Genomic DNA, 26,327 nt, shown 5'->3' on the forward strand with positions numbered 1-26,327 from the left:
GGATGAACTAATGCAGTCAACCACTGAATTAATAAGAGCTGGAGTAAAAACTAGGCCATTAGCTTCACTCAGGTCATCCTGAAGTAGTAAAGTAGCTCTTAGAGAATTACATTTTGTACTAATAAATGTTCACTTCTGCCCACCTTTCAGTTTTCCACATATATTTTTACAACTGCAGAGGATCAAGATAGAGAGAATGGACATTACGGGAGCAGGCAGGATGTGAAGCCTCTTATTAATCCTATGGCTTAAAATTTATTTATAAATTGCAAAGTTAATCAGTTTCCTTAAATCTTCCATCTTCCATTTCTTTTAGGAATTTTTTCAGCTCTTAAGAAAAAAGTTTTTGGAGGTCAGAAACTGATAGTGGACTTGTGAGAAAGGGAAGAGAGAAAGTAATTCAAAAGTCTTGTCTCTATGTGGAATATCATTTCCTTTCAAGCTGCAGAGTTTGAGTGGGTGTTTATTTGATCCTTCTGTTCCCCTCTCCCTTTCTTCTTTTTGTATTCCCATTAAGTGTAGGTTACACCTTTTGTAATTGCCCCACGGTTCTTGAATATTCTCTTCTGATTTTTTTCTAGTCTTTTTTTCTTTGTTTTTCAGTTTTAGAAGTTTCTAGTGACATAGCCTCAAGCTGATTCTTTACTCAGCAGGGTCTAGCCTAGTAATGAGCCCATCAAAGCATTCTTCATGTCACAATGTTCTTGATTTCTAGCATTTATGCTTGATTCTTTCTCAGAACTTTCATCTCTTTGTACATTATCTGTTGGTTCTTGCATATTGTTTATTTTTCCATTAGAACCTTTAGCATAATTATTTTAAATTCCCAACCTGATAATTCCAACATCCCTGTCATATCTGAGCCTGTTCTCATGCTTGCTCTGTTTCTTCAAACTGTGTTTTTTGCCTTTTGGTAAGCCTTGTAATTTTTTGTTGGAAACTAGTCATGATGTACAGGGAACAAAAGAACTTGGTACTGGTTCTTGCAGAAATTTCTCCTTGTGGGTTCCTGCTCTGTTAAATTGTGATTCTCTGTGTCTACCTGTTTGTCTCTCCAATTCTGGGGGGCAGCAGTTTGCTCTGTGACTTCATGTCTCTGATGGACCCAAGAAGAGTTGTTGATTTTTCAGTTCAGCTTTTTACTTGTTAAGATGGAGTGACAACTTCTAAGCTCCTTACATCCCATACTGGAAACTCTTAAGTCCTCAGTCAATATTCTTTCATTACAGGAAATGGGAACCTTCCGATGAACTCAAGGTGGGAAAAAGGAACAAAAAGTAAAGAAATAATGTATTGAAAGGCTATGGGGTAGCTCAGAGAATTATATGAAGACCTGTGCAGGCAAGTCACGGAGAATAAAGAATTGAGAGAAACTCTGGGCTTGCAGGGCTACCTTGGATTGCAGTCCCACCAAGCTTCAGTAGGAAGGATTATTCCTCAAAGGAAATTCAGGGCACTGCTAGCAGAAGCAGAGGGATGCATTACAGGGATAAATACCTTTGTCCAGGGAAAGAGGAAACCAAGCAGTGCTGAGATCCTGACTCATTCTGGCCATTCCCCACTGGAATGGAGGACCACAGTTAATTTTTTAGATCAAAGACTTACAGGATTCTCACCCAGTGTTAGAATTCTGAATATTCTTTAGTGAATTTTTGGTTATTAGGGGTTGAATTTATATATGAACTTTATATAGATGACATTGATACATGAGAATAGCACTTATTGTTCATAGGATTTATTTTATTTTAGTTATTTTTATTTTTAAATTTTCTATAAAGATGGGGTCTTGCTATGTTGCCCAGGCTGGTGTCAAATTCCTAGCCTCAAGTGACCCGCCTGCTTGGCCTCCCAAAGTGCTGGGATTACAGGCATGAACCACTGAACCAAGCCTGGATTTATTTGAGACTTTTTCATTTGACATATATTCTAAGTATCCATATTGTGTCTCCCTTTACCCATTTTAAGTAAACATTATGGAAAAAAATTCCTAGGTAATTATTTTCCTAGTGTTTCTTTTTTTGCTTTGAAATAGAATCAAACTCTCTGAAGTAGCTGTCTGATTCAGAACCTGCTTTGTTTTGCCAAGGAAAATTAAAGATAAAAAATTCAAGGCCCAGTAGACTACTTGCCAATGATTGATTTGGGGAATAAAGAGCATTCCTGATCACCATCCTTTTCTGCTTACCTGATATATCAGTTTGGGGTCAATTGCAGACAACAGAATCTACTCAAGCTAGTTGGTGCTAAAGGGGATTTATTAGTAGGCATTGGTTGGCTTACAAACTCACTAGAAGAATTATAGGAGTGGACTCAAGGTTTTCTGAACAAGAATTAGAATGTCTCTAAATTGAGCAGGAAAGCTGACAGAAAGTGGCAGAACCAGGAAGCCACTGACCAAAGTCCTTCAACTATACCGGTATAGATGCTCTGTCTTTACTCTTTGAGAAAACTGATGTCAGGCATGAAAGTCAGCAGAGGAGACTGTAAAAGAGTAGTACAAAAGTCACACAGGCCAAAGGAAGAGCGTTTCAAAGAGAACAGAATGGGAAAGAGGATCTCAGAAAAGTTTATCCATCAACAAGGAGGCCGATGGAAATCTTAGAAGAATCATTCTAGTGAGCTTAATGAAGCCAGAATGCAGTGGGTAAAGGAGTGAGTGGGAGGTACAAAAACAAAGGCGGTGTGCACTACTCTTTCAAAAAAGCCTGGCTGTGAAAAGAAGGGGGGGGGTGTTGTTAGAGTGTGACATAGTGGGGAGAGGGTGACTTTCTCATTTTAGAAGGTGGGAGAGACTAGTAGTACATTTTTAAATTCTTGTAGGAGTAATCCTATTGAGTAGAAGTAGTTGATGAACATACAGGAGAACAATGTGTGATGGATAGAGTGTGGTTCTTGAAAAGGTAGGAAGTGGTAAGATCAGAGTTGAGGAGAGGGTGGGAGTGGTAGGGTCAGATATTTGAAATATCTGCAATAAAGAATGGGAGAGAGCAGTTCAGGCATCACTTCGGGGTCACTGGGTAGCTTTGAGTCCTAATACAGCATATCTGTACTTAAAAAATGAAGTATCACAAATATCTAATAGGTAGATTCTAAAACGTGGGACTGGCTCAGTCATGGTGGGATGGGAGCTGTGCAAATCCTGTTATACATGGCTGAGAAGTTAGCAAATTTTATGGATCTGTTAAGATACTTCTGATTACAAGGCATAAATATAACTTAAACTCAATTGTAAAATGAAGGAAATGTATCGGCTCACATGGAAAAGTCCAAAGGTGTAGAGGTGGGCCTCAAGCACAGTTTGATCAAGGCTTCCTTTGTGAGTTACTTTGTTTGGCCCCACTCTATGTTCTGGCTTCCTTCTTGTCTTCCCTCAAGATTACACTGTGACTGCTAGTAGCAGCCAGGGCTGAGGACTCCAGGAAAAAACAAGAAGAGTGGGGAAGGACAGGAAAACTTACCTGCCTTCTGCTGCTTTTTGTTCCAATCCAATCTTCCATGATTTGTCCCCTTGGCAGAACCTAACAAAAAGCCAGAGGGCAAGAGAGCTGAGAATCAGCTCCAATACAGAGCAGATGAAGGGAAGTATGGGAACGTGAATCTAAAAGCAAACAAGCAGATATTTTGCACAGGCTCAAGAGATACGAGACAGCCCAAATGGAGCAGCCCTCTTAGGAGTGGCCCTGGAGCAAGGTAGACAGAGATCTTCCCAGCACACAGAACCTGAAGAACTCATTCCACTACCAGCTTGTGGAGGCCTTGGCCATCCTAGGCCACAGGGGGTGATGGCTGCCGTATACTGGTGGCACAGTACGCCATTAGAAATGGTATGCTATTCGGGGTGGGAGTTTGCCTCTCAGCTAGCCAATTCTCCACCTTTCTACAGTGAGTTGGGGGTGGCTGAATGTCTTATTTAGCCACATCCTGACCTGAATGAAGGGAATTCCCTTCATTCACATGGAGAACCTGAGTGCTGGAAGTTTGCTGCTGTTCTAAGTGAAGGCAGCTTTGGGTTGTCTTTGGGAAAGGGGACAAGAGTGCTTCGATGGTACAAATAAAAGTTGTATTACATTAAGGAAAGCATATATAAAAAAGGAGAGTGTGTGCTAGCCAGCTAGGGGCTGGGCTGTGGTTGCTATTGTTTTGGGCTGTTAGCATGGTTTTCTTCCCTCCTTCTCCACATGCTCCGGAGCTTTAACAGGGACCCCACACTGGTAAGACACTTGGCTTGGAAAGCACTTTACACAGTGCACATGGCTCAAACCGCCAGTCTCCCATGATCTTTGCCCACACACTCCTCAGGAGTGGGGATTATAGTGGAATGCCTGTGGACCAGACAGCCAATGGGTTGGATGAAGTGGACAGCTGTTGTTTTTGTCTGCCCATCATCCCTTCCTGTGGGAACTAACCTCCACCCTCCATGTGGTTCTGGAAAGGGCTCAAATCACAGGCACCCATACCTTGTCTCTAGAGGAGTCCATGTGACCTCAGGTAGGCCAATCTGATACTCTTTTCCAGGAATTTGAATTGGGGACAGACACAACAAGGCCAGGAAAAAGCTGACCATGGCTCATCTGGTGGCAGTGCCCTGAAGCTAGTTCATCTGGTGGCAGAGCCCTGGAGAGGCAGGGGTTTCTCACCAGAATCTCTAGCACTGCCCTGCTCCCTTCCTTCCTGAGGCCTGGGTGGTCAGCTATGTGCACTCCCCAGTGTTCCTCCTACAAACCTTTTTTTCCTTCATGAGAGTTTTCTGTTCCTGATAACCAAAAACCTCTGAAACAATAATCAACATGATTTAAAGACTTAGCCATCACCACAAAGTTTAAGAGTTGAAGTTGGATCTCCCTTGCTGGGGTTATTTAGGACAGAGATACTGTAAGTTCACACACATCACCAAGGTTCTGGGACAAGATGTGTTACACAGAAGCCCATGGACCCTATATGCTTTTGAAAAACAGAAAGGTGGAAGAAAACATTTCATAACCTGGGTTATATAAGTATTTTCTTACAAGATATGGCTTCAAAGTAATACATGAATTTTCTTTTTAATTTATCTAATATGATAAAAAAGTAATATACTTAGGGTGCTTCAGGATAAACTTATACTCTTGCCTTCTGCCTGCTGCATTTTATGAAAAGGGTAATGTTTTTTCTTATCTTGTTTATTAGTGTTATGAATATTTTACTGTTAATTTAGGAATACCCTGTTGCTGAAAGATAACTGTTGGACATGCACAGATGTGTACGATCCTAAACACTGTGCTTACAAATAATTTATTCTTATTTCATACATTTGTTTTTCAGCAAAAATGCATAGTTATATTATTTACACAGAATTTCATATTCAAGACTGTAGGGAACAAATGTCTCAGAAAACCAAAATCATAGCAAATCATACAACAGAAATGTGGCACATTTTTTTTTTCAGCTACATGCACAGAACTGGCCAAAGTGATACCTATTTCTATAGATTATTTTATCACATAATGGAGAATTAAGATTAAGTAATGCTTTTCTGTTAGAATACACTATTGATTTGAAACCACATGTTAGTCCATGCCTGGAAGCTCACGTATCCTGAGAATGCCTCTCTTGCTAGCTAAATACAGTTCTTTAGGATGTAGGTAAGGACTGGAGTAAGGGTAGCCTAAAAAGAATGAATCTGGCAAGCAATGGGAAAAATTTCTTTGTGCACGCATCATTTTTACTCCCTTCTTTCTCCGTCATCACCCTTAAATGAACTTAAAAACAAAAACAAAAAACAGACACTTGAAGGTCTCTATTTGATCACTGTTAACTCTTCCCTCTGCCTCTGACCTGAGGAAAAAATGAGTATGGCCCTTCAAGTATAATGCCCTTTACTGCAAAAGGGGACCTGCTGGTTGTACATTCTTGCAAATCCAAGAACAGTCACCGTATTTAAAACCTTTGTTTGGAAATGGGTGAACCTCATAAGGCAGATGGTTGGAGAAGGCCTAAATACACATGGAATCCTTTTAGAAATCTTTTCTCTTCAAGCTGGATATGTGGAAAGTGAAGTTTCAAGGGTAGTGAAAATGGCCTGGGAGACGGCTGAAATGAAGAGAGTTCAGAGCGACCACGTGGTCTATACAAATTCAAAAAAAAAAAAAAAAGGCAGCCACAGAATCCTCCCCCAGCCCTGAAACACAGAAAGCCTTTTTCTAGTCCATATAGTGATGGCATGGGGCTTATTCTTCTTTCTACTCTGAAGAAACAAGGGACAGAGTTTCAGGGCTGTACATTTTATTGGCTATGTTATTCACCATGCTTATAAACTCATCAAAGTGAAAGGTGCCTCACCTCTTTATTGCCTTGGTACTCAGTTGATTGGCTAGAATAATTTTGTTCATAGCCTCCAGAAAAGAAAACCAGCCTGTTCGAAAAGTAGACCTTCTGTGCTAGGTTTTGCTGGAAGAGGGAATTTAATAAAGTTTCTAACCAGAATTTTTAAAAAGACTTTAAAATTTAGCCATGAGACACACCTAAAACCTATCTCATGTGTTTTCTTCTTTTTTAAAAAACGATTTGTATCCTTCTTTAAACTATACATTATTTACATTTTTAAAGACCTACTAGGTCTTTATCATTTGGGTAAGAGCTCAAGGTGATTAAACTCCCCGGATAAAGATGAGTCTTTCCAAAAAGCTCTGGTTCTCACTTATGTGCTAAGGCCTGTTTTTACAAACAAATGTCTATTAGAAACTTTACAAATATAAAATTAAAATACTTTTTAAAAAAATTTTCCCATGAATTTTATTTTTTGCATCCAGCATATTAAAAACAGATTATGCTTTCCAACTAGAGATGGAACTAAGAAGAAATGAAATTGTGTCCCCATGCTTTATCTAGAAACAAGAGTTTATTTACACAGTGTCCTTCTTCAATATCATGGTGTACTGGGAGAAGCAGGGCCATCTTTACAGCATGGCCAAATGACCACCTGAAGACCCCCCATTCTGCCTTGAGTGCTTATTGCGTATTTTGGGTGGAGGTATAAGGCATGAGGGAAAGGTGGCCTGTCACTTTTACACATTGGAGAATAATTTTGCACATTCAAGAAATTTTCCTTGAGAAATGCCATGTTTGGAATAGCTTCCAGAGACTGATTGAGAACAAAAGCATTAAAGCAAGTGCATTACATTTAGAAGCACAATACATTGGGAAACATTCTCAAAAGCTCAAAGAACAGGCTGTTTTTCCACTGAGCTAAATAGTAAATAAGTGTGCATACTGTTGCATATAGGTATATGTTCAGAGCTTTCAAAAGTCACATCCTGCCACAATTAACAGCTAAATGAGCATTCTTGGCCCCTGACCTATAAATAAACACTCTAATTCTGCAACTTGCTCACAGATTCTTAAGAAGCCACTCTAGAACAAAAAATGCCTACAAACTGGTTAGAAATCTGCAAACCAGAAATGCAATACAGTTATCCTTTTTTAAATGACAACAACAGAAATTTGTATTAGCTTTTGGAAGAGTGACTAAGAAGAACTGACGTCCATTTTCACAATTAAGAAATAATTATTCACAATACTGAAGAAGCCAAATCTTCAATAAGAAAACGTGTGGCCTCTCACAAAAGAACACAGTAGTGCTCAGCTTCAACCACTGAATGCTTCCTTTTTCAGTTTATCTAGGCTTGTTCGCTTTTTGTCAGGTGATATATGTCAGAGAATATTGACAATCCTTCAAGAAAATGATTCAAAAGGTGATGTACAATTGGCTGGTGCTATCCCGTAATGCCTTTTTGCCTCTGTCCTAATTCTATGGAAACAAATTAAGGGCTTTAAGCCAGGAGATAAATGTACCACTCAAAATATACCTGGACACTCGTGCTCAGGTCAAATGCTACAAGATGTGGTTAAGCTGACAAACAGAATTCCTTGCCTGTCTACTCGAACACTAACACCCTGGGAGTTCACATGCTTTTCTAAGGACAAAATTTAAAACTTAGGCTAACTGCACAGTTGAACTTGCTGCCCCATTCTGACTGTTTGACTCTAATCCTCTTTGTTCTCCCCTTCCCATGCATTCTTCCTATCTTTTTTACATCTGACACTTTTTAATGATTTCCTCCAGATTAATGTTTTCTAAGACATGTTTCATAAGTTACAACACAAAGATCCTAAAAGGCTAGAGAGCATTAGTTAATCTCAGTTAATTTTGGAGATCTAACCATTTACCTTCTTATGTGTGTGATTGGTTTGTTTGTTTGTTTTATTACACTATAAAATTCAGACACTTAAAGACATCTCAATTTAGGCACTTTGGATGATCCACTCTTCATAATAGTATGAATACTATCAATCTTCCAATAGTTATCATTATTAGTGTTTTCATAATATTAGTGATAAGTTTTTCAATTCTGTACATATGCCGACTATCCCCTCACTTGGATTGTACATTACATTTTCAAGTTATTTTTAACAATAGGCCTAGGAGCACACAGAAAAAGAAAAAAGAAAGAAATTGATTGCTGAGGAAGTCAGCATGTGAATAGAAATAAGATTCTATGGATTGCACTTATGCTAGCAAAAAAAGAGACCCAAACTCAGGGACTTACAGCATTCTACCTACAGCCAAGGTCAGAGTTTGGTTCCTGGCCAGAGAGACTTTCTGGGGCTTCTCTCTTCCACCAGAAGACAAAAGGGTAATGGCTGTAATAATACGGACGGGTCCTTACCCAATGTCTTACACACAGTAGGTGCTCAAAGATCATGAAAGGTATGATACGAGTGCATGAATGAACAGCTCAAATATTGCTGACAGAGTGAAGTCAGCAGTGGTAAACTTCAACAGTTGAAGAACAAGATGGTAACAACCATTTTAAGTGGCTGATAACATTTTGTTTGAGATATTTTGATCTAATTTCAAAGACAGCCATATCTTACTTTGCTCAATTTTAAAGTTAGTCAATTAAGGGACTGTATCTATATCTCTTTTTCCAATTAGTGTCTGTGTGCTTGGCCAGGCATCATAGCCATGCAAACTAGTAAACACAGTTGAGCAGACAATGGTCTCCGCATTCTAATGCCAGTTTGAAAACTTAATCCTGTCACCTTGGACCAACTATAGAGCCTTGAAATGGAGATAACTCCCACCATACCTGTCTCCTATTATAGCTTTGTGCAGATTAACTAATTAAAGTTATGAAGAGATTTAAAGATAAAAATTCCTGTTTATTATTGCTGTTAGTCCTCAGAGTTGGCACCAAATCAGGAAAAAATGATATAAATCACCAGTCCCAAAATTTTGCATTCTTAGAAATGATTCCTACGAAGTATCACTATAAATTAGGCTAAATTGTTTTTTGACTGCAAGCACTTACAAGCTGGATTTATGAATGGAAACATATGAAGGCCACTCTGTCCAGCTCTGTAGCCCCATACTTTCTCCCTGGGCTATTTATAGAAAGTGTATGGCTAGTGGAAAAGTTCACATTTATTTTTACAAGCCAGTCATGACATGACCGAGGAACTCATTTCCTCTCTCTGGGAAGGTCATCCTCTTCACCTGAGCTGCAAGAACGGCAGGGAAGAAAGGAACCCCATTAGCCAACTAAGTCAGTCTGAGTCAGCCCCAGAGACCAACCCACGGGGTGACAGGCACCGAAGTCAAACACCTTCATTTTCCAGGCATGACTCTATGGCGCCGCTCCTTGAGATGTCATCCAGATCATGACTAACAAGTAAAAATGAAACATATTACATAATATGCTTCAAAATTCTACTGCCGAAATAGGTTGTACATAGATAATGGACTGAATTCTTATTTATAATTTGTCCTACATTTCAAACAGCTGAACACAATAAAGTAAAACTGAATTTTAATGTGGCAAAATGGAAAGTGTGAAAAATATTTTAAAATATATATTGTTCTGATTGCCACATTACCTTGAAATATGTAATAAACCTGGATAGTTCCATGCAAATGGGGAGATTCAAAGTAAATATTTGCTTCTAAAACATCAAGAAATTTAATAAATTCAGCAAATAAACTGTATAGTTTAACAAATCATCCCTGGCTTTGACTAGTGTATATGGTACCTATTTGCAAACATGAAGCGAAGCCAAACCAGTTTTCAACTAGAATGTCCTCTTGTCATTATTATATGTGGTCTACAAAATCTAAGACGGAATGGGAAAGAACAGTGGACGAAGGAAAAGGCAAAGGGAAGAGGAAAGTGAATCCTCATTCTCTCTGGGACATACTGGGTGCTGAAACCTGTGTGGCAAAAAGTGTGTCATCTCACTGTACTCACGCAGCATAATCACCTGAAAAATGATATGGGTATAATTTTATCCTTAAGTGGCCTCTCCTTAAGGTCAAAGACACAGGACAAGAAGAGAATTCTGTCTGTGGACCTGGAAGAACAACAAAAAATTAAAATGACAAATTTGGTGTTTTAGTTATTGTTCTCAAACTCATTAATCCTTGCTAGAAGTCTTCCTCCTGAAAGTTCCTTCTGAAATTGAGGTCCCATTTTACAAAGAAACTACATAATACGCTTCACCCTGTTTCTCTAGCTTCCAAACCAATGTTCTTTGGGGCTCTAGAAAAAACAACAATTGACATGCAAATAAATTTGCATGTGGAAATATCCTGATTTCCACAGTTGTCCTTGAATGCATCTACTGAATTAAGTTACAGCTGAGGAATAACATCTGTGGTAAGTACAAATTAGCCTCTGTAACCTAACAGGAATCTCCTTGCACTTCACAAAGGATGAGACACTGACACTCGTCAACAACTGTGCAAAGTGTATTTACAATCTCAATAAGAGATTCTAAATTAAATATAGACATATATAAATTTAACTTCTATGTGCAAAGTAACACACACAAGGATACCGGTTCCTCCAGGGAATTGTGCTGAGCTTCTCTGTTTACAGAGAAGTGATTAAAAGCATAAACAAAAGCAGCAATTGTTTTAGAAGCGCCAACCTACCAGTGCTGAGGTAAGTGTTCATATACCTCATATGCATGATCTAAGTTATATCATAAAATCAAGATGCACCTGTGGGACATGATCATCCTGCCCAAGACCTTCAACTAGGCGGTGGAGATCAAGCCCAAGATGAGCCACCACTACCTGGGCAAGCTCTCCATCACCTACAAGCCAGTGAAGTACAGCTGGCTGGGTATGAGGGCCACCCACTCCTCCTGCTGAGCCAGTAAAGGCACACATGTCTCCAAACAAAACAAAACAAAAAAAACTCCCAATCAATGACTTATTTGGCTTCTAACAAAATGACCTACCAGGAAGTGTGGTAAGTATTTAAACAAGTCATCTCAGTGGTTTGTGTTAATCTAGAGTGGCCATCTCAATTACAGGTTAGCATATGTAAGAAATGCCTAAATAACATTGGCTAATCTGTTTGTTAGAAAGGATCTCAGGGACATGTTCATGAATGTTTCAAGGATTTAGGGTGACTGCCCATCATTTCCATAGTCTGGAACCAAATCAAACTTCAGCGTTTAACTAGGCAAGTGTAATCTTATTTAACTCAAAGTTTTCAGTGACAACTCAATAATGTGCTCCTGCCTTTCATAATAAAACTGCCTCGTTTATTCTTGGATATTATGTTTTTAATTTTAAGCAAGGATGGATGGCATCAGTCTAGAACTTCTCCCATGGCTGCATTAGAAACACATCTACATTAGAGGGTTGGCTCTTTGTCCTTGTTGGGAACTCAAATGCTCTGCATGCTCCTGTAAGCTATCTCCAATCCCACCAAAAACTTGAAACCAACACCATCTTCTGCCCTCCTGGATGGACCATGAAACCTTGATTTGCAGTCAGGTAAGAAAAGCTAATTCTTACTACTCTCCCCATGTAAGAAACTGTGTTTGAGGACCAGTCATTTGGACTTTGCTTCAAAAGGCACATTTATTCCAGTGGCAATTTAAATAAGTAGAGAAGGGAAAAAAAAGATTAAAAACAAAACAAACTAACAAAAACCAGGATGGGTTTTGTGGAATACATTAAAGTAAACAAAAATCTGGGGTCTATACAAACCACTCGAGCTCCTCACCAATAGTTTAACCAGAGTCCCTAAGGTAGAATTCACAGTTGTATCATGACACATGCCTTCAGAAAACACTGTTTAAGAAAGTTGAGACTCTCAAGCAGCTTCCCCTGATGTCCAGTTCAAGTGTATGCAATGCAGAAGGCTGTGAAATTCAAAACTATGTGACAAAGAAAATTCAGTGCGTACCACAGGCTTTGATAAATTATGAAAAATCAATGTATATATTACTATTTAAATAACATCTGAAAAACATTTTGAAATAATTAACTTGTGTTCACATTCCATGCATTTTCTAGCAGGTTAAGCCCTGGGTTTGCGTCTTTGTGCCTGTTTCCTACAAAGCTCCATTCTTTTGACAAATCCAAGCATTCCTCAGACTGAAACAGAAGTTCCCAAGGATTCTATTTACCCTCTTTACTGTGTACCTGACCTCATAGGGGCTACTCCTTATTACCAATGGCACAGATGATTGGAAAAGCAAACTCTTTGGGGCTTTATTTGGGATTTTACTCACTGCCTTTGAGAAATCCCTGGATGTCAAAGACATCACCTGAATTTTTTCCAGGGGCAAGAACAAGTGACTATCTCCCTCCCGCTTGACCACCCCTGCCAACCTCCCTACTTCAAAGCCTCCAGTGGGTTGGGATTTTTTTGTAGCAGTGAACTTTTTCCCTATGGTTTTGCAGCACCTTCCTTGAGCAAAGAAGAAAACACAATGAAATTTTAAAACAAACCAACAATAGCAACAACAGAAACTCCAAACAGATGGGCGAACCAGTAGTCTCCTCCAAGGCGGAGGCTCACTTTTTACTGCAGAATTCGGAGCTGTTTAGGAACTTCCTGATGACCAGCCCCAGGCAGACCACCAGCAGCAGCATGTAGCCCACAGTACCCGAGAAAGTGGGTGCGGCAGGCGGCGCCTGGAGGAACTGGCGCAGGCCCTCTTCTACGTAGTACACCTGGTCGTAGATGCTGAGGAAGGTGAAGATGTGGAAGAGCTGGTGGCTGTGGCCGATGATGTCGAAAAGACCCGGCTGGATGCGCTCGGGGATCTTGCTCACGTTGAAGAAGGCGGCCACCACCAGCCAGAAGTAGCGGCGGTAGAAGTGCACGAAGAGTGTGGGGTTCTCCCCACGCAGGTCGAAGAGCCAGCTCTCGAGCATAATGGGGCAGGCCATGCTGAGCGGCATGACGAAGACGAAGGTGCGCAGCGCGAACGGGTAGGTACACCAGTCGGTACGGCTCTTGCAGCAGGCCACAGTGCAAGCCACCGCCAGCACGAAGGCCACAGGCAGCACCAGGGCGCGGTAGGCGGCGATAAGGCGCGTGCAGTCCACGTGCCAGCCCAGGCGCTGCTGCAAGTATGGAGTCATGACTCTGGCATCCAGCAAGCTGAGGCCTGGCAACAGGTAGTAGTAGTAGGCCACCGTGCTGCCGAAGCCGTAGTAGCTGATGGACGCGTAGTCCAGGTAGAAGAAGGCGGCGCGCAGGCGCAGCGACAGGCAGCTGAACACGTGCGCCGTGCAGCTCATGGCGAAGGTCAGCAGCACTCCCGACGCGTAGCACCACAACGGTAGCAGCCACGGGTGGTGGAAGGGCACGTCGCCGCCGCTCAGGAAGAACAGACGGCAGAACTTGCTCAGGAACAGCAGCAGCGGGATGAAGTGCGTCCAGAAGTTGAGCGTCTCGTTGGTAGGCTTCAGCACCGAGGCTAGGCACTCCTGGGCCGTGCACGGCAGACGCCGGTAGCCCGACAGGATGAAGCACTCCACGAAGTCGTCGGGCACCTCGTCCCAGCGCAGCAGCGGCTTGGCAGACGCTGGGGGGTCCCGGGAGGCGGCAGAGTGGGAGTTCCGGGCGGCCTCCGAAGCTGCCGGGGCCGGGGCCGGAGGGCCTTTTGTGCCCGCGCCCCGGGGCTGCAGGCGCCGCGGCATGGTGCCCGGGGCTCGGCTAGGGCGCGCGCAGGCGACCTCTGGCGCCGGCTCCCGGGCGCTGGGCAGCCCCCGCCGGCCGCCGTCGGAGCCTTTGTGCCCACGCCGGGGGCGTCGCTGCAGGTTTAGAAGAAGACCCGTGCCTCCGAGCAGCCGCTCCTAAAAATTAAATAAATCAATAAGAGAATCAATTAATAGGCAGCGCTGCGACCGCCAGGAGCGCGGAGCGCGCGAGGCTCAGCGGCTTCCTCGCCAAGCCCCTGCTACCGGCGCGCGGCCGCCCGCGCTGCGGCAGCGGCGGCGGCGCGGCGGACTGCGGCGGCAGCGCGGCAGCGGTGACTGGGCATCGCGCGGTGCGGGTGCCTCCGCCGCCGCCGCCGCCGCCCCCGGAGCGGGAGGCGGGGATGTGCGAGCCGAGGCGCGGAGGGAGGGACGGGCGCACCGAGGAAGGGCGGGGGCCTCCCAGGCTAGGGTTTCGCGGCCGCTTCGGGGGATAGAGTTGTCCCCTGTCTCGAGTTCCGTACCATCCCCCTCCTCGGGCCGCCGCAGCCCGGGCCGCCCCGTTAATGATTGATGCGGGGGCCGCAGGCTGGTCGGCGACGCGGCGGCGCGCGCGCCGAGTACTAGAGTCGGCCTGGGGTTCGAAACCCGACAGCCACGCGGGCGTTCTGGAGGACACTGGGGAGCCGCGTTCGCGGGGGGCGGGGAGCTGCGGCTGCGGGGGGAGGGGAGGGCGCCGGAGCCGGGCAGGGCGGAGAGATGCGCCAGCGGTAATCTCCGGAGGTCGCCGGGGAGGGGGGCACTCCGGAAGTCGGGGGGCTTTAAGCCCGCGTCCGGATCGGGGCCGTGTCATTGTCAGCTACCTGGGGATGCGCCTCTCGCTCCCTCTCTGTCTTTGCGTGTGTGTTAGTGTGTGTGTGTGTCGGCCTGTCTACGCACTACACGAAGCCTTAGTTGGTCTTCTTTCGTCTAGTGGGCGCACTCAGGTGCGTCACCATTCTCCCGTTTCCCTCGCCCTTGTCCTGTCCGAAAGAACCGTCCGCAAGCTGCCCTGTGGTCGCGCTCACCAGCTCTTCGAACCACAGCTAACCCATCTTCTTGTTTTTGTGTCTTTAACTAGGACTTCTATTTGGAACTGAGTCCGACAGCTCAGGACTGGCTGCTCAGACTCCACAATTTAATGAAAAATCTCAGATGATGCCTCAGAAAACCTCTAACGATCTGAGGAATATATTAAGGGATTCCAGAGTCAAAGGCTGATCATGGAGGGCATTGATGAGGGAAGACTTCAGGTAGGAGGTGCATTCTAGCAGGAACTGAAGAGAATGAAGTCCAGTTGGTAGAAACGGAGGGGGTGGCTTGGATAAATCTTATATGTAATTAATCAGAAGTACCTGGCAGGCTAAGTTGGGTGGCTGGAGACCAGAAGAAAGGAACACTGGAAGAATGAAAACGGTTGTGATGCACTGCAGTGTGAAAATATGCCCTTGAGCCTTAAAGAAAGGGGCTTAAGGCCGGGCGCGGTGGCTCACGCCTGTATTCCCAGCACACAGATCACGAGGTCAAGAGATTTGAGACCATCCTGGCCAACACGGTGAAACGCCGTCTCTACTAAAAATACAAAAAATTATGTGGGAGTGGTGGCGCACGCCTGTAGTCCCAGCTACTCGGGAGGCTGAGGCAGGAGAATCGCTGGAACCCAGGAGGCGGAGGTTGCAGTGAGCCGAGATTGCGCCACTGTACTCCAGCCTGGCGACAGAGCGAGACTCCGTCTCAAAAAAAAAAAAAAAAAAAAAAAAAAGAAAGAAAAGAAAGGCTACTTTCATCGCTACTGCACATCCTCTAAGTAGGTTAAGGAAGATTTACTTGGTTAAGGAAGATTTACTTAGTAGAGCCTCAAGATGGATTTAAGTTATGGATAAGAATTATTTATAACTAGGATATCATTCAGTATTATAAGTGTCTGCAGATACTTAAGGATGCTAGAAACAGTCTCTAGAAGTTTCAGTCTTCTCTCTGAAGTATACTTTCAAGTAGTAACTGATTTAGCAAGCTCTTACACAATTAGATCAAAGGTGCGCTTCAGTCTTCTGCCTATCTGCACTGCCACACATTCCTGTCTAGTGGATTTTTTTTTAGGCGTGGATTTTTAAGAAGTGAGATTTTATTGTAGTTATTTAGCCAGTGTCTTATTTTAGTGTTTTCTGGCTTTCCACTGTTTGTAGCTTGTTTTAAATTGAAATCTAATTTCGTTTTATATCTGGACTGAGGACCCATGGCTATTTGTAAAATTGATTAAATTTAGGTGTTTTAATCAAGTGTAGGAATGATAAACTTGAATCCAGAGCAGGCCCGAACTTTTTTTTTTTTTTCATATTCCCTTTGTTACTCCACAAACAACCAGAGCTGTCATGTGTAAAAAATGTTGATCCTATAATAATTCTTATATTTACCACACTCTTAGTTCCATAATCAGCTCGCTTACATAATCTAGAAAAATATAATAGAAAGTTCACTTCAAGCAAAACAGTGGAATAGACTGTAAATGGGTATGCAAAAACTTGAGTTAGATAAAATATTTATCTTTATGACAAAGAATGGTGAGATTGACTCTAATAAAATATATTCTTTTAAAAAATCAGTATTTTATAAAGTAAAAAAAAAGTTTCATGTTAAGTCTTTCAAAAAGTCTTTGTGATATCTGCCTTTGTCCTGTCTCATACATCCCCTACCCTGCTTGAGGCACAAAACCAGTTGATGCCATGGAGTGAGTGGTGTTCATGAAAGTTCACTGGTGCCAGAGCCCAGTTAGCTGTCCTTGCTATACCTTGACAAAGCTCAGTAAAAAGGAACTAAGGAAACAGCAAAACTGACCTAACTTATAAAGTAAAACAGCAATATGGCTTTTCCTTAATTGCTACCAATCTATAGAATTAATTTCTCTTACTTTTTAAATTGAGATATAAAAATGTGGCCCCCAAATCCTGCACAGACTGAGTTTTGTAGTTTGTTTTAACTCCAGCAAACTGTCTCTTGTCAGTGGGAACCATGCTCACATCCTCTGGACTTGGCTAAACAGAAGCAATGAGCAGGGTGCCATTCCCTGAAGGTGCATTGGGAGATAAGGCATCTCTAAGGTAACCAGGACTGACTGCAAAGTTTTTGACAGACAAGAATCACCAAGTTACACTGGAAAGCCACTGCTGGCGTTTAGAGGCAAATGCCAGCTAGTTCTATCAATTAAAGTTAAATCAAGACCACAAATGTGGTGTTGGTAGTTCAGTGGAGGCTCTGTACATCCAGGTGTTGAGGGTTCCTGGCTGTAAAATGCAGTCATGTGTCATGTGTTGGAACTGTAGCAAAAGGGATGAATGCTCTTTTCAGTCTGGTTTGCTTTGGTAATGTTCTTATAGACCAACTACACGTTTTTTTTTCTTTCTACAGGAATAACATGAAGTATATGTAAAAATGCCACTGCAAATTTGATGTTGTTTAGTAAGGGCAGTTAGCTATCTGTAAAACCAGCAGAAAAATATGCCATGTTATTGGCTAATAATATACCTATTTTTAGAGGAAATAATTTTTTCTAGTCTAATTTTTAGCCAGAAAACAACCAACTAAAGAAAGAATGAAAAAGAAAAGAAGAAAGGAAAGAAAGGAGAGAAAGAAAAAGAAGGAAGGAAGGAGAGAGAGAAGGAAGGAAGGAGAGAGAGAGAAAGGAAAGAAAAAAGGAAAGAAGGAAAGGAAGGAAGGAAAGGAAGAAAGAAAAGCACAGCACTACGGACCTAGTGCTTAATTGTACCCAAGACTCTGTATTAAGAGAGGACTCTGTATTAAGAGAGAACTCTGTAGGGTTCAGTCCCTCTCCTCAGAATATATAGTTTAGGCTGGGCACGATGGCGCACGCCTGTAATCCCAGCACTTTGGGAGGCCAAGGCAGGTGGATCACTTGAGGTCAGCAGTACGGGACCAGCCTGGCCAACATGGCGAAACCCTGTCTCCACTAAAAATACAAAAATTAGCCAGGCATGGTGGTGCATACCTGTAGTCCCAGCTATTTGGGAGGCTAAGGCAGGAGAATCACTTGAACGCTGGAGGCAGGGGCTGCAATGAGCTGTGATTGTGCCAGTACACTTCAGCCTGGGCAACAGCAAGACTCTGTCTCAAAAAAAAAAAAATATATATATATATATATATATATATATATGTATATATATACAGTTTAAACAAAGTGCTTCCCTTTTCCCCAAATGGAAAACAGCCATGATCTGACAGGTCACATATAGTCACTACCAAGTCATATGGTCTGAGCTTCCTAATTGTGGAAAATCTAATGGTATCAGGTGTAACTGTAGCAACCTCTAGTGACAAGTGCAATCAGAAAGCCAGGTAGAGGGCTGGGAGAGAGCAGTGGGAGACTGAGTTATTTGGCACTGTTTCTGCCTGCTACTGACTGGGTGACAGGCATGTCTCTCTGTTTTTTTGTTTTTTGTTTTTTGAGGTGGAGTCTTGCCCTGTCACCCAGGCTGGAGTGCAGTGGTATGATCTCGGCTCACTGCAACCTCAGCCCCCTGGGTTCAAGCAATTCTTCTACCTCAGCCTCCCTAGTAGGTGTGATTACAGCTGCGTGCCACCATGCCCAGCTAATTTTTTTATGTTTAGTAGAGACGGGGTTTTACCATGTTGGCCAGGATGGTCTCGAACTCCTGACCTCAAGTGATCCGCCCACCTTGGCCTCCCAAAGTGCTGGGATTACAGGCGTGAGCCACTGCGCCCAGCTGACAGGCATCTGTTTTTAAGAAAAGCTAAGGGAAACTTGAGGATGCTTTTTGTTTTGGGGGGCGGGGGGGGTTGGTTTTTTTGGTTTTCTAAGGCTTTATGAAGGGAGTGACAATGCTACCCTCCCCTCCCTCAGCAAATTCACCTATTTTCTTCCTGGGGTCTCTAGAGTGGTTTCACAAGACTAATGAAGGGGAAGAATAAAATATTACTTCTGCTTAAATAGATGTCATCCTTTTCCATGTGCATGCTCTGTGAAGGTTTTATGATGCACTAATATGTAGTCTATGAAGATAATGTATAAATAATATGTTGGGACACGAGGGTGAACCAAAACACTTCACCTGATAAGAATGTGCGACCCAAACTGCTGACCCACTCTCGATAGTCCATTGCTCTTTTTTGTCCAGCCTGCTTCCATCCCGTCTCCCAGATCCAAGATGGATGCCCTTTCCTGCCACTCAGATGGCTGGAAAGGGTGTTTGGGGTCACCATCTGTAAGCCAACAGTCCCCAACCTCTGACCAGACCTGCCCAAGTGCCCAGGCCTTCAGCCCCTTCTACACTTTCCTTGACCTAGGATGGTGGTCTCTGCTCTGGAGCTGTTTTTCCCAGGTCTGCCCTTCCTGTTTCCTGATTGGAGCCTATATTGTTTTCCTACAAAGGCCTTGTATTAACTTACTATACTGAACGTAATTCAGAGTTACCTTTTGGGGAGGAGACTTGTTTTATCATAGGCTGTTGCTTGCTTTTGATAGAGCCTTTTGGATAGCTTCCATTTAACTTGAGAAACACTTAATACAAGTGTGTGAGCTAGATTACTGAGTTTCTTCTCCCCATTATTTATCAACAGTTCTCCTTGAAACAAGGATCTTTGCACATAGTAAGCACTTAACACATTGTGGCTGGGAAATTTTTTCAGTACTGTAAGCTTTTAAAAGGTTAGGACTTAGAGTCCTAGAATCTTAGAGTAGGACTGCCACTTAATCCTTAAAGTCATCTAGTCCAACTCTCTTCCCATTCGTTATAATTGCTTTGGTTTATTGATAATGTACTATATTCAGGTATTGTGGTAGGCGTTTTACATATACTTAATTCTTAGAACATTCTTTGAAAGGTGAATGCACTAATCCCATTTTCAGACAAAAAACACAGAGGCTTCAAGAAGTTAAGCAGCTTGGGTGGCAGAACTGTAGTCAAACTTTATTCATTCCAAACCCCTTATTCTTTTCTTTATAGGATGCTGCCTCCTGAGAAGCTGTTGTGTAGCCAGCCTTGACCATCTCAAGTAAAGAGACTTACTGTCTTACACAGCTTCCCCTTCTATCTTAAGATGTTGTCATTGTTGTTAGAAAACTTTGTAAATAATTAAATGAACATAACCGATAAGAAAAACACCCTGTTGCATCTTGGCCCAAAGCGCAGCCATAAGTGTTATTGAGTTGAACCAATAATATCTGATTAGAAAGTCCCCAGAAATAATGATGCCAAATTAGGCATGTGTACAGTATATGTGGAATGTGATGGCTGGACATTGATTAGGCACATTTATTAAAAGAACATCTTCCTCCAAACAAATAACAGCTGTGAATCCCCAGGGGGTTGCCATACCCTAGATCAGTGCAAAGAGGCAAATAGAAGATTCTGTGATTTCCTAGATGATCTTTGCACTTAGCACAATGATATTGATTATAGTAATTGATTAATACCCAAAAGAAAACATTCGGCTCTGATATCATTGCCTACTTAACATCAAGGAGGAGGCATCTCAGTCACTGGGCTCTGTTTGGCTCTTAGTTAAACTCGCTGCTCGTTCCCTTTAGTTTTTTAGTATAATGATTTTCCTTTTCATTGAGATTCAATATCTGTCTGTTGAAAATATTTATGAACTTGATTATCTAGGTGCCAATCACTAAACTAATTGAACGGTATCGTATCCTATATATATAGATTTTTAAAGAGTATGTTTCAGTAACCTTACATCATATGCCCCTTTCATGTGAAAACCACTAGACTTTGGGGTTGCCAATGAGTCTCCTCAGTGCACTTGTCATTTCTGCTCAGTTAACAAGGAACATTTTTTTCTAGGAACATATTTACTCTCATGGGCACCCACTGGCGTGGCATGAGTCCTTTGTACCTTGTGTTCTGAGAATTCCGTGGTCTAAATGCATTAATATTGTTTCATTCTTGGTCCCTGCCTTGCTCCTCCAACCTCCCTCCCTCTCCGCAGCAATGTCAACTCTAGATGCCCCATTCTCATACACACTTAACTCCCTGTCTGGAGATAGTACTGGGTAGGAATTAGTGAGTAACTCTATAGGGAGCATTCAGAAGACAGTCTCCAGGTTTTTTTGTTTTGTTTTGTTTTGTTTTGTTTTTTGTTTTAGACGGAGTCTCACTTTGTCACTCAGGCTGGAATGCAGTGGCTCACTGCAACCTCCGCCTCCCATGCTCAAGCAATTCTCCTGCCTCAGCCTTCCCAGTAGCTGGGGATCACAGGCACCCACCATAAGCAACCCAGCTTTTTATTTAACAAGCAGTAGTAAACACCAATTATGTCCAAAGCTGATACTAAAAGCTCAGGGCGTGGAAGAGCAGAGAAGTGAATTGGAGCATAACAAAGTTAAGTCAGACTCGCCCCTGTTCTCAGTTGCAGGGAAATGGATCCACAATGTTTAAATGCAACCATTTTGTGATTTTTTTTATTTGGTGCAGCCATTTAGAAACTAGGAACATTTTAATGCTGCACTAAACACCATTAAGCTTATGATGTTTTTACTTTTAGGTAATGTGCTAGACAGACGCTTGCACCCCATCCCTGACCTTAGCCCCACAGGGGTCCGGGCTGGGGTGAGGGTAAAGCACCCTCTGGCAAGCAAACCATGTAGAACTAAGAGTCACGAGTCAACCACACTTGTTCATCTCTTGGAGAACCATCAGTCCTGGATAATTTGTTTGTCTGTCCCTTGGCTTGCCTCTCACATTCTCTGATTTCTGCTTTACGGTAACAATGCCTATGCTCACTTACTTGTAATTAACACATAGGTTTGGCTGCTGGAGAATGGAATGGCCACTCTTGCATTTTGGAGGCTTCCTGATTATACCAACCTTGTTTAATGGGGTGTATGTGGGTAGGGAAGGAAAATGGGAATGGAACAACTCTGTGGGCTACAATTCCATTCCATATTCCCAGCTCCAGAGTGCAATGGAAATCTTCATTTAACATTTCTAACAGGTGCCTCAGCAGTGTACATACCTTATATCTATTGTCTTCAAACTCTTTTATAATAACCACTTAGAGGGGCACAAGCTAACCCAGGTCTGATAGATGTAAACACAACACCACACAATACTTTGTTTCCTCAAATTATCAAAACAATTTTCGGGCTGGGTGTGGTGGCCCACGCCTGTAATCCCAACACTTTGGGAGGCTGAAGTGGGAACATAGCAAGCCTGAGCAACATAGTTGTAGATGACCCCATCTCCAGAAAAAAATGTAAAAGCCGGGTGTGGTGGCACACATCTGTAGTCCCAGCTGTACAGGAGGCTGAGGTGGGAGGATCACTGGAGCCTGGAGGTCAAGGCTGCAGCAAGTCATGATTGCTCCAGAGGCTGCAGTGAGCCACGATTGCACCACTGCACTCCAGCCTGAGCAATGGAGTGAGACCCTGTCTCACAAAAAGAAAAAAAATTCAAATATCAAGCAATTGAACAATTACTTTCAGAGTAATTGTCGGCAATAGATTTATAAAGCATTTTAAATAATTCATAAATAAAGTAGAAAATGAAAGTCTGTTATAAAGAGGGATTAGGAATGGAGAAGGGGTGAGGAAAATCTGTTTTACTTGCGATTTTTTTGTCATTTAAAAAATACCTGTGTTTTTACACACATGCTGGGCTCTTTTGTCTTGGCTGCACAGAATGCCTGCCTCAGGAGAGACTAGCATGGGTACAGATACTGTAAAGGAAGGGATACAAAGGGGAAGGAGGAGAAAATTTATGTGTGAGACAGGAATGGAAATAGCCAGTCGTAAGTTTCCAAATTGGAATGTTGTCGTCATTAGGGCTGATGTGGCTTTAAAATTCTACTTCAGCCTCATAGTTGATGGCAGAGTACTGTCCTCCTAATGGGGGATGGAGGGAGAGCCCAGCGAAGGAGCTGCCTTTGAATTTTGTCCTGCATGACTGGAAGTGGTTAGTTCAGATAAGAAAAGGCTTTTTAAAGACTGAGATTGCTAATTACCACTCTCCCTCATTCTATCCTCTCTCCTCTCCACCAGCCTTTCTGCTGCTCCTCTTACTCCCAAGCATGTGCCACTAGGAGAGGCTTCCTGTGGCTGTGCACAGGCTGTCCCCTGTACAGCGGCCCAGCTGAGGGGGCAGAGTGAGGCTGATAGGCAAACCACGCTCTGCCGGCCACACTCTAAGCCCAGGCCTGGGCTGTCTTCTCAGAAGAAGGGGTCCCTTTTCTTGATTCACTGGTGGGCTGACAGCTGCCCCAGGGCCCTTGCACTTGCTGTTTCTCTCTGCCTGCTTCTGCCTCGGAGGCTTTCCTCCCAGACCTTCCCCTTCATTCACTTCTCTGCTCAGTCTCTACACCTCTCAGAAAGCTTTGCTGCCCACTGTGTCCTAAACTGATAGCCCCCTCACCTTGCCTCACTCTCTGCCTCCACACCCTGCTTGATTTTCTTCATATTTTCATGATCTGAGTTTGTGTAATATGTGCTGTAATATACAGCTATTCATTTCTTTCTTTTCTTCGGAAATATATGTTCTATGAGGGCAAGGCCTTTGCTTGCTGCTCCATCTTCAGCATGTAGCAGAGTGCCTGGCACATAGTAGGCACTTAGTAAACATCTGTGGAATTATTAAAAGATCCCCCTCACTGCAAGCTTTTGTAAGCCCAGAGTTAGGCTCAGCTCACACTATGTGTATTGACCCTGCTGGCAGAATCTTCTCTAATTAACTGATCTCCACAACCCAGAAATGCTAAACCAAAAATAGAAAACACAAAAGCTGTTGGCTGTGAACCTCGGTGACTAGGGCAGTGGTTTCTGCACTTCAGAATCAATCACTTGGGTGGGGACCTTACAAACAAAACAAAAATCATGTGTGCTGCATCCCCCATCCCCACTCCTCTGAGTCTCTGGAATGAGGCATGTTGATTTGCTGGACTAGTAATTTATCCAGAAAGAAACAACATATAACATGGGCTATTATGATAGCAAAGAGTTTCAGTGCTTTGATTTGAATTTTAAAGGTCAATTCTAACAAAGTAGTTTGTATCAAAAAGAATTCCTCAAATCTCTTCTATTAATAGCATCAGTTAGCACCCCTGCAGCTCAGCAGAGTCTGTTTAGGATTCTGTCTCACCATGTTTTCACCTTAACTGAAATAGAAGCAAATGTCAGTGCAGATATAGGGCAATACAGGTATCAAACATTTACATTCTTTGCCTGTGGCCTGAACTTTTGGAACTTAACGGATCCTTCTCCTGAAAGCCTTCTTTTAAAATGCTTAGCGTTTTGGGGAAAAAAAAGCCATAAGAGCTTTTAAGAGCACTGCACACTAATTTTCGACCCACTGGTGAGAGTGCAGCTGCAGAGAGAAACTCTAGTTTACACAGGCCCATGCCTACTCCTGGCACTAATGCTTGGGATGGCCCGTCTCACCGGCACACACATAGTCCCATGGCTGGCCCTGTTTGGGAAGAAGAACAGAGAGAGCAGCCAAGCCTCGGGGCTGCGCCAGGTTTGTTGCAGGCCTTCTCCACATGCCCTCCCTTGAACCTGGCAGCTCCTGGAGGTGCCAAGTGACCTGACAGTCTCCCAGGGAGTGTGGAGTCTAGCCCAGTGCTGGCTGCAGACACTCAGGAAGGAAAAGAGCTCTGGGAAATGTGGGTACATGAGAGGTGGAGGAAGACTGGAGTTCAGCACCAATAACCAATGGGTGGAAGTTGAACTTCAAATGGCATCCCGCTTGATTGAGGTTGGATTTCATTTTACCTGATGTGCTCAATAAGACACTTAGGAAAGTATAGTCTTGTATTTTTAAGAGAGGTGGTTAGATATCTGTGTATGATGACACAGGAAGATTGCACCTAGTGGTAGTTCCTGGGGAAAGAACAATTTATGCCTTATTGCCTCACCTTTTCAGGGGGCTTTTATTGCAAATGTAATGCTTCCTCTCATTTGCATTCAGTGTATTTTCTTTTGGTGCAGAAACTACGTCTGGATGTATTTCATCCTTCCATCCCTTTCCACAAATTCAGAGCTCCCCTAACCCTGTCCCAGGAGGACCTCCTTACTGCTAATCCTGTGCCCATGGTGAGAGCTAGTAACATTCCCACACTTTCTGCACATCATGTGGAAAAGTATATTACAGAGCTTGAAATTGCTACCTGAGAGCTGTATACATCAGAAAGGATTTTCTTTCCATGTGTGTAAGGAGTCCTGTGCTTGTTTCTTCATGTGACAGCTGGGGAAGAATTGACTATGGTGGCCACCCTTGATACTTTCTCCTCTTCTCCCCTTGAATGGATAATTGCCTAGAATTGTGCCATACGGGGATCTGTGACAGCCTAGCAGTGGTCCCTGGGGTGAAATGGGAAAGGAGGGCCTTTGGGGGCCCTTTTGCCCATTTCCTCAGCCCAGAGAATTGAAGAGTCTTGCTCAAGGTCACACAGCTAGGCTTCTGACTCCCAGCCCAGTGATTTCCCTGAGGCTTCCCAGGGTGCACAGTGAGAGGTGGTTGAAAGAGCCCCAGCTTTGAGTCAGATGGGCCTGGGCTTGAAGTCTAACTTTGTCATACACCAGCTGTGCGACCTCGGGCAAGTTGTTTAACCTCTCTGATCTGTAAAGAGAAACCGTAATGCTTTCCTGCAAGGTTGTTGTGAAGATTGATGTATAGAAAGTGCTGGACAGGCTGGGCATGGTGGCTCATGCCTGTAATCCCAGCACTTTGGGAGGCCAAGGTGGGCAGATGACTTGACACCAGGAGTTTGGGACCAGCTTGTCCAACATGATGAAACCCAGTCTCTGCTAAAGATACAAAAATTAACCAGGTGGTGGCACTTGCCTGTAGTCCCAGCTATCTGGGGGTCTGAGGCACGAGAACCGCTTGAACCTGGGAGGTGGACGTTGCAGTGAGCCGAGATGACGCCACTGCACTCCAGCATGGGCAACAGGGCGACACTGTCTCAAAAGGTCTCAAAAAGAAAGAAAAAAGTGCCAAAGAATAGGTGTCAATAAAAGCCATTTCTATGCTGCCTTTACTCAATGATATCCAGCCAGGATATCATAAAACACTGGCTTTAACAGGGTACAACTTGCAATGGTGTTTATTTTTTAATAGGGATCCTTGAAAACGAAAAGGCATTGAGATTTAAAAGGATGAATTTTAGTAATGGGGTGGATACCTGGGTATAATCCAGTTACAGCTCCACCTGAAGGTGCTGGGAGGAACTCCTGTGGCAGAACACAAAAGAGACACCTTGGTAGTGTTGCAGGCAAGGAGTCAGCCTCAGGTGTGGAGGGTGGCCATATCTAATGGGAAACACGGAG

The 26,327-nt window shown here is 43.3% G+C and overlaps 2 protein-coding genes across 3 annotated transcripts in view; one reads left to right on the forward strand and one right to left on the reverse strand.

The window, feature by feature from the left end:
• Window positions 1–2,246: 2,246 nt before the first annotated feature.
• On the reverse strand, window positions 2,247–14,754 carry PAQR9 (progestin and adipoQ receptor family member 9). 2 transcript variants are annotated; one of them, XM_063704281.1, is made up of 5 exons: window positions 14,509–14,754; window positions 12,858–14,143; window positions 10,297–10,386; window positions 3,459–3,518; window positions 2,247–2,481 (listed from the first exon to the last, which is right to left on the reverse strand). In XM_063704281.1, the coding sequence occupies exons 1-5, from the start codon at window positions 14,509–14,511 to the stop codon at window positions 2,469–2,471; spliced, it is 1,452 nt and encodes a 483-aa protein (XP_063560351.1). In that variant the 5' UTR covers window positions 14,512–14,754; the 3' UTR covers window positions 2,247–2,468. The 2 variants fall into 2 exon arrangements, with proteins under 2 accessions (XP_063560351.1, XP_055239133.1); XM_055383158.2 differs by having other exon boundaries at window positions 14,427–14,754.
• U2SURP (U2 snRNP associated SURP domain containing) overlaps window positions 14,714–26,327 on the forward strand; it is a 91,041-nt gene continuing 79,427 nt past the window's right edge. Inside the window, exons 1-2 of the mRNA XM_019024134.4 lie at window positions 14,714–14,754; window positions 15,105–15,276. The gene's annotated coding sequence lies outside the window, so the exon portion shown is untranslated. The remainder of the gene's footprint in view (window positions 14,755–15,104; window positions 15,277–26,327) is intronic.

Source organism: Gorilla gorilla, chromosome 2 (assembly GCF_029281585.2).
Source record: "Gorilla gorilla gorilla isolate KB3781 chromosome 2, NHGRI_mGorGor1-v2.1_pri, whole genome shotgun sequence".
Lineage (NCBI taxonomy): Eukaryota > Metazoa > Chordata > Mammalia > Primates > Hominidae > Gorilla > Gorilla gorilla.

What these genes read in the sequence shown, in the direction of transcription:
- PAQR9 (XM_063704281.1), bottom strand. An exon ending in TCCGAATTCTGCAGTAAAAA is followed by an intron (nt 10,387 to 12,857) that starts GTGAGCCTCCGC and finishes TTGTTCTTCCAG; the next exon opens with GTCCACAGACAGAATTCTCT. An exon ending in ATACCCATATCATTTTTCAG is followed by an intron (nt 3,519 to 10,296) that starts GTGATTATGCTG and finishes GCTTTTTGTTAG; the next exon opens with GTTCTGCCAAGGGGACAAAT.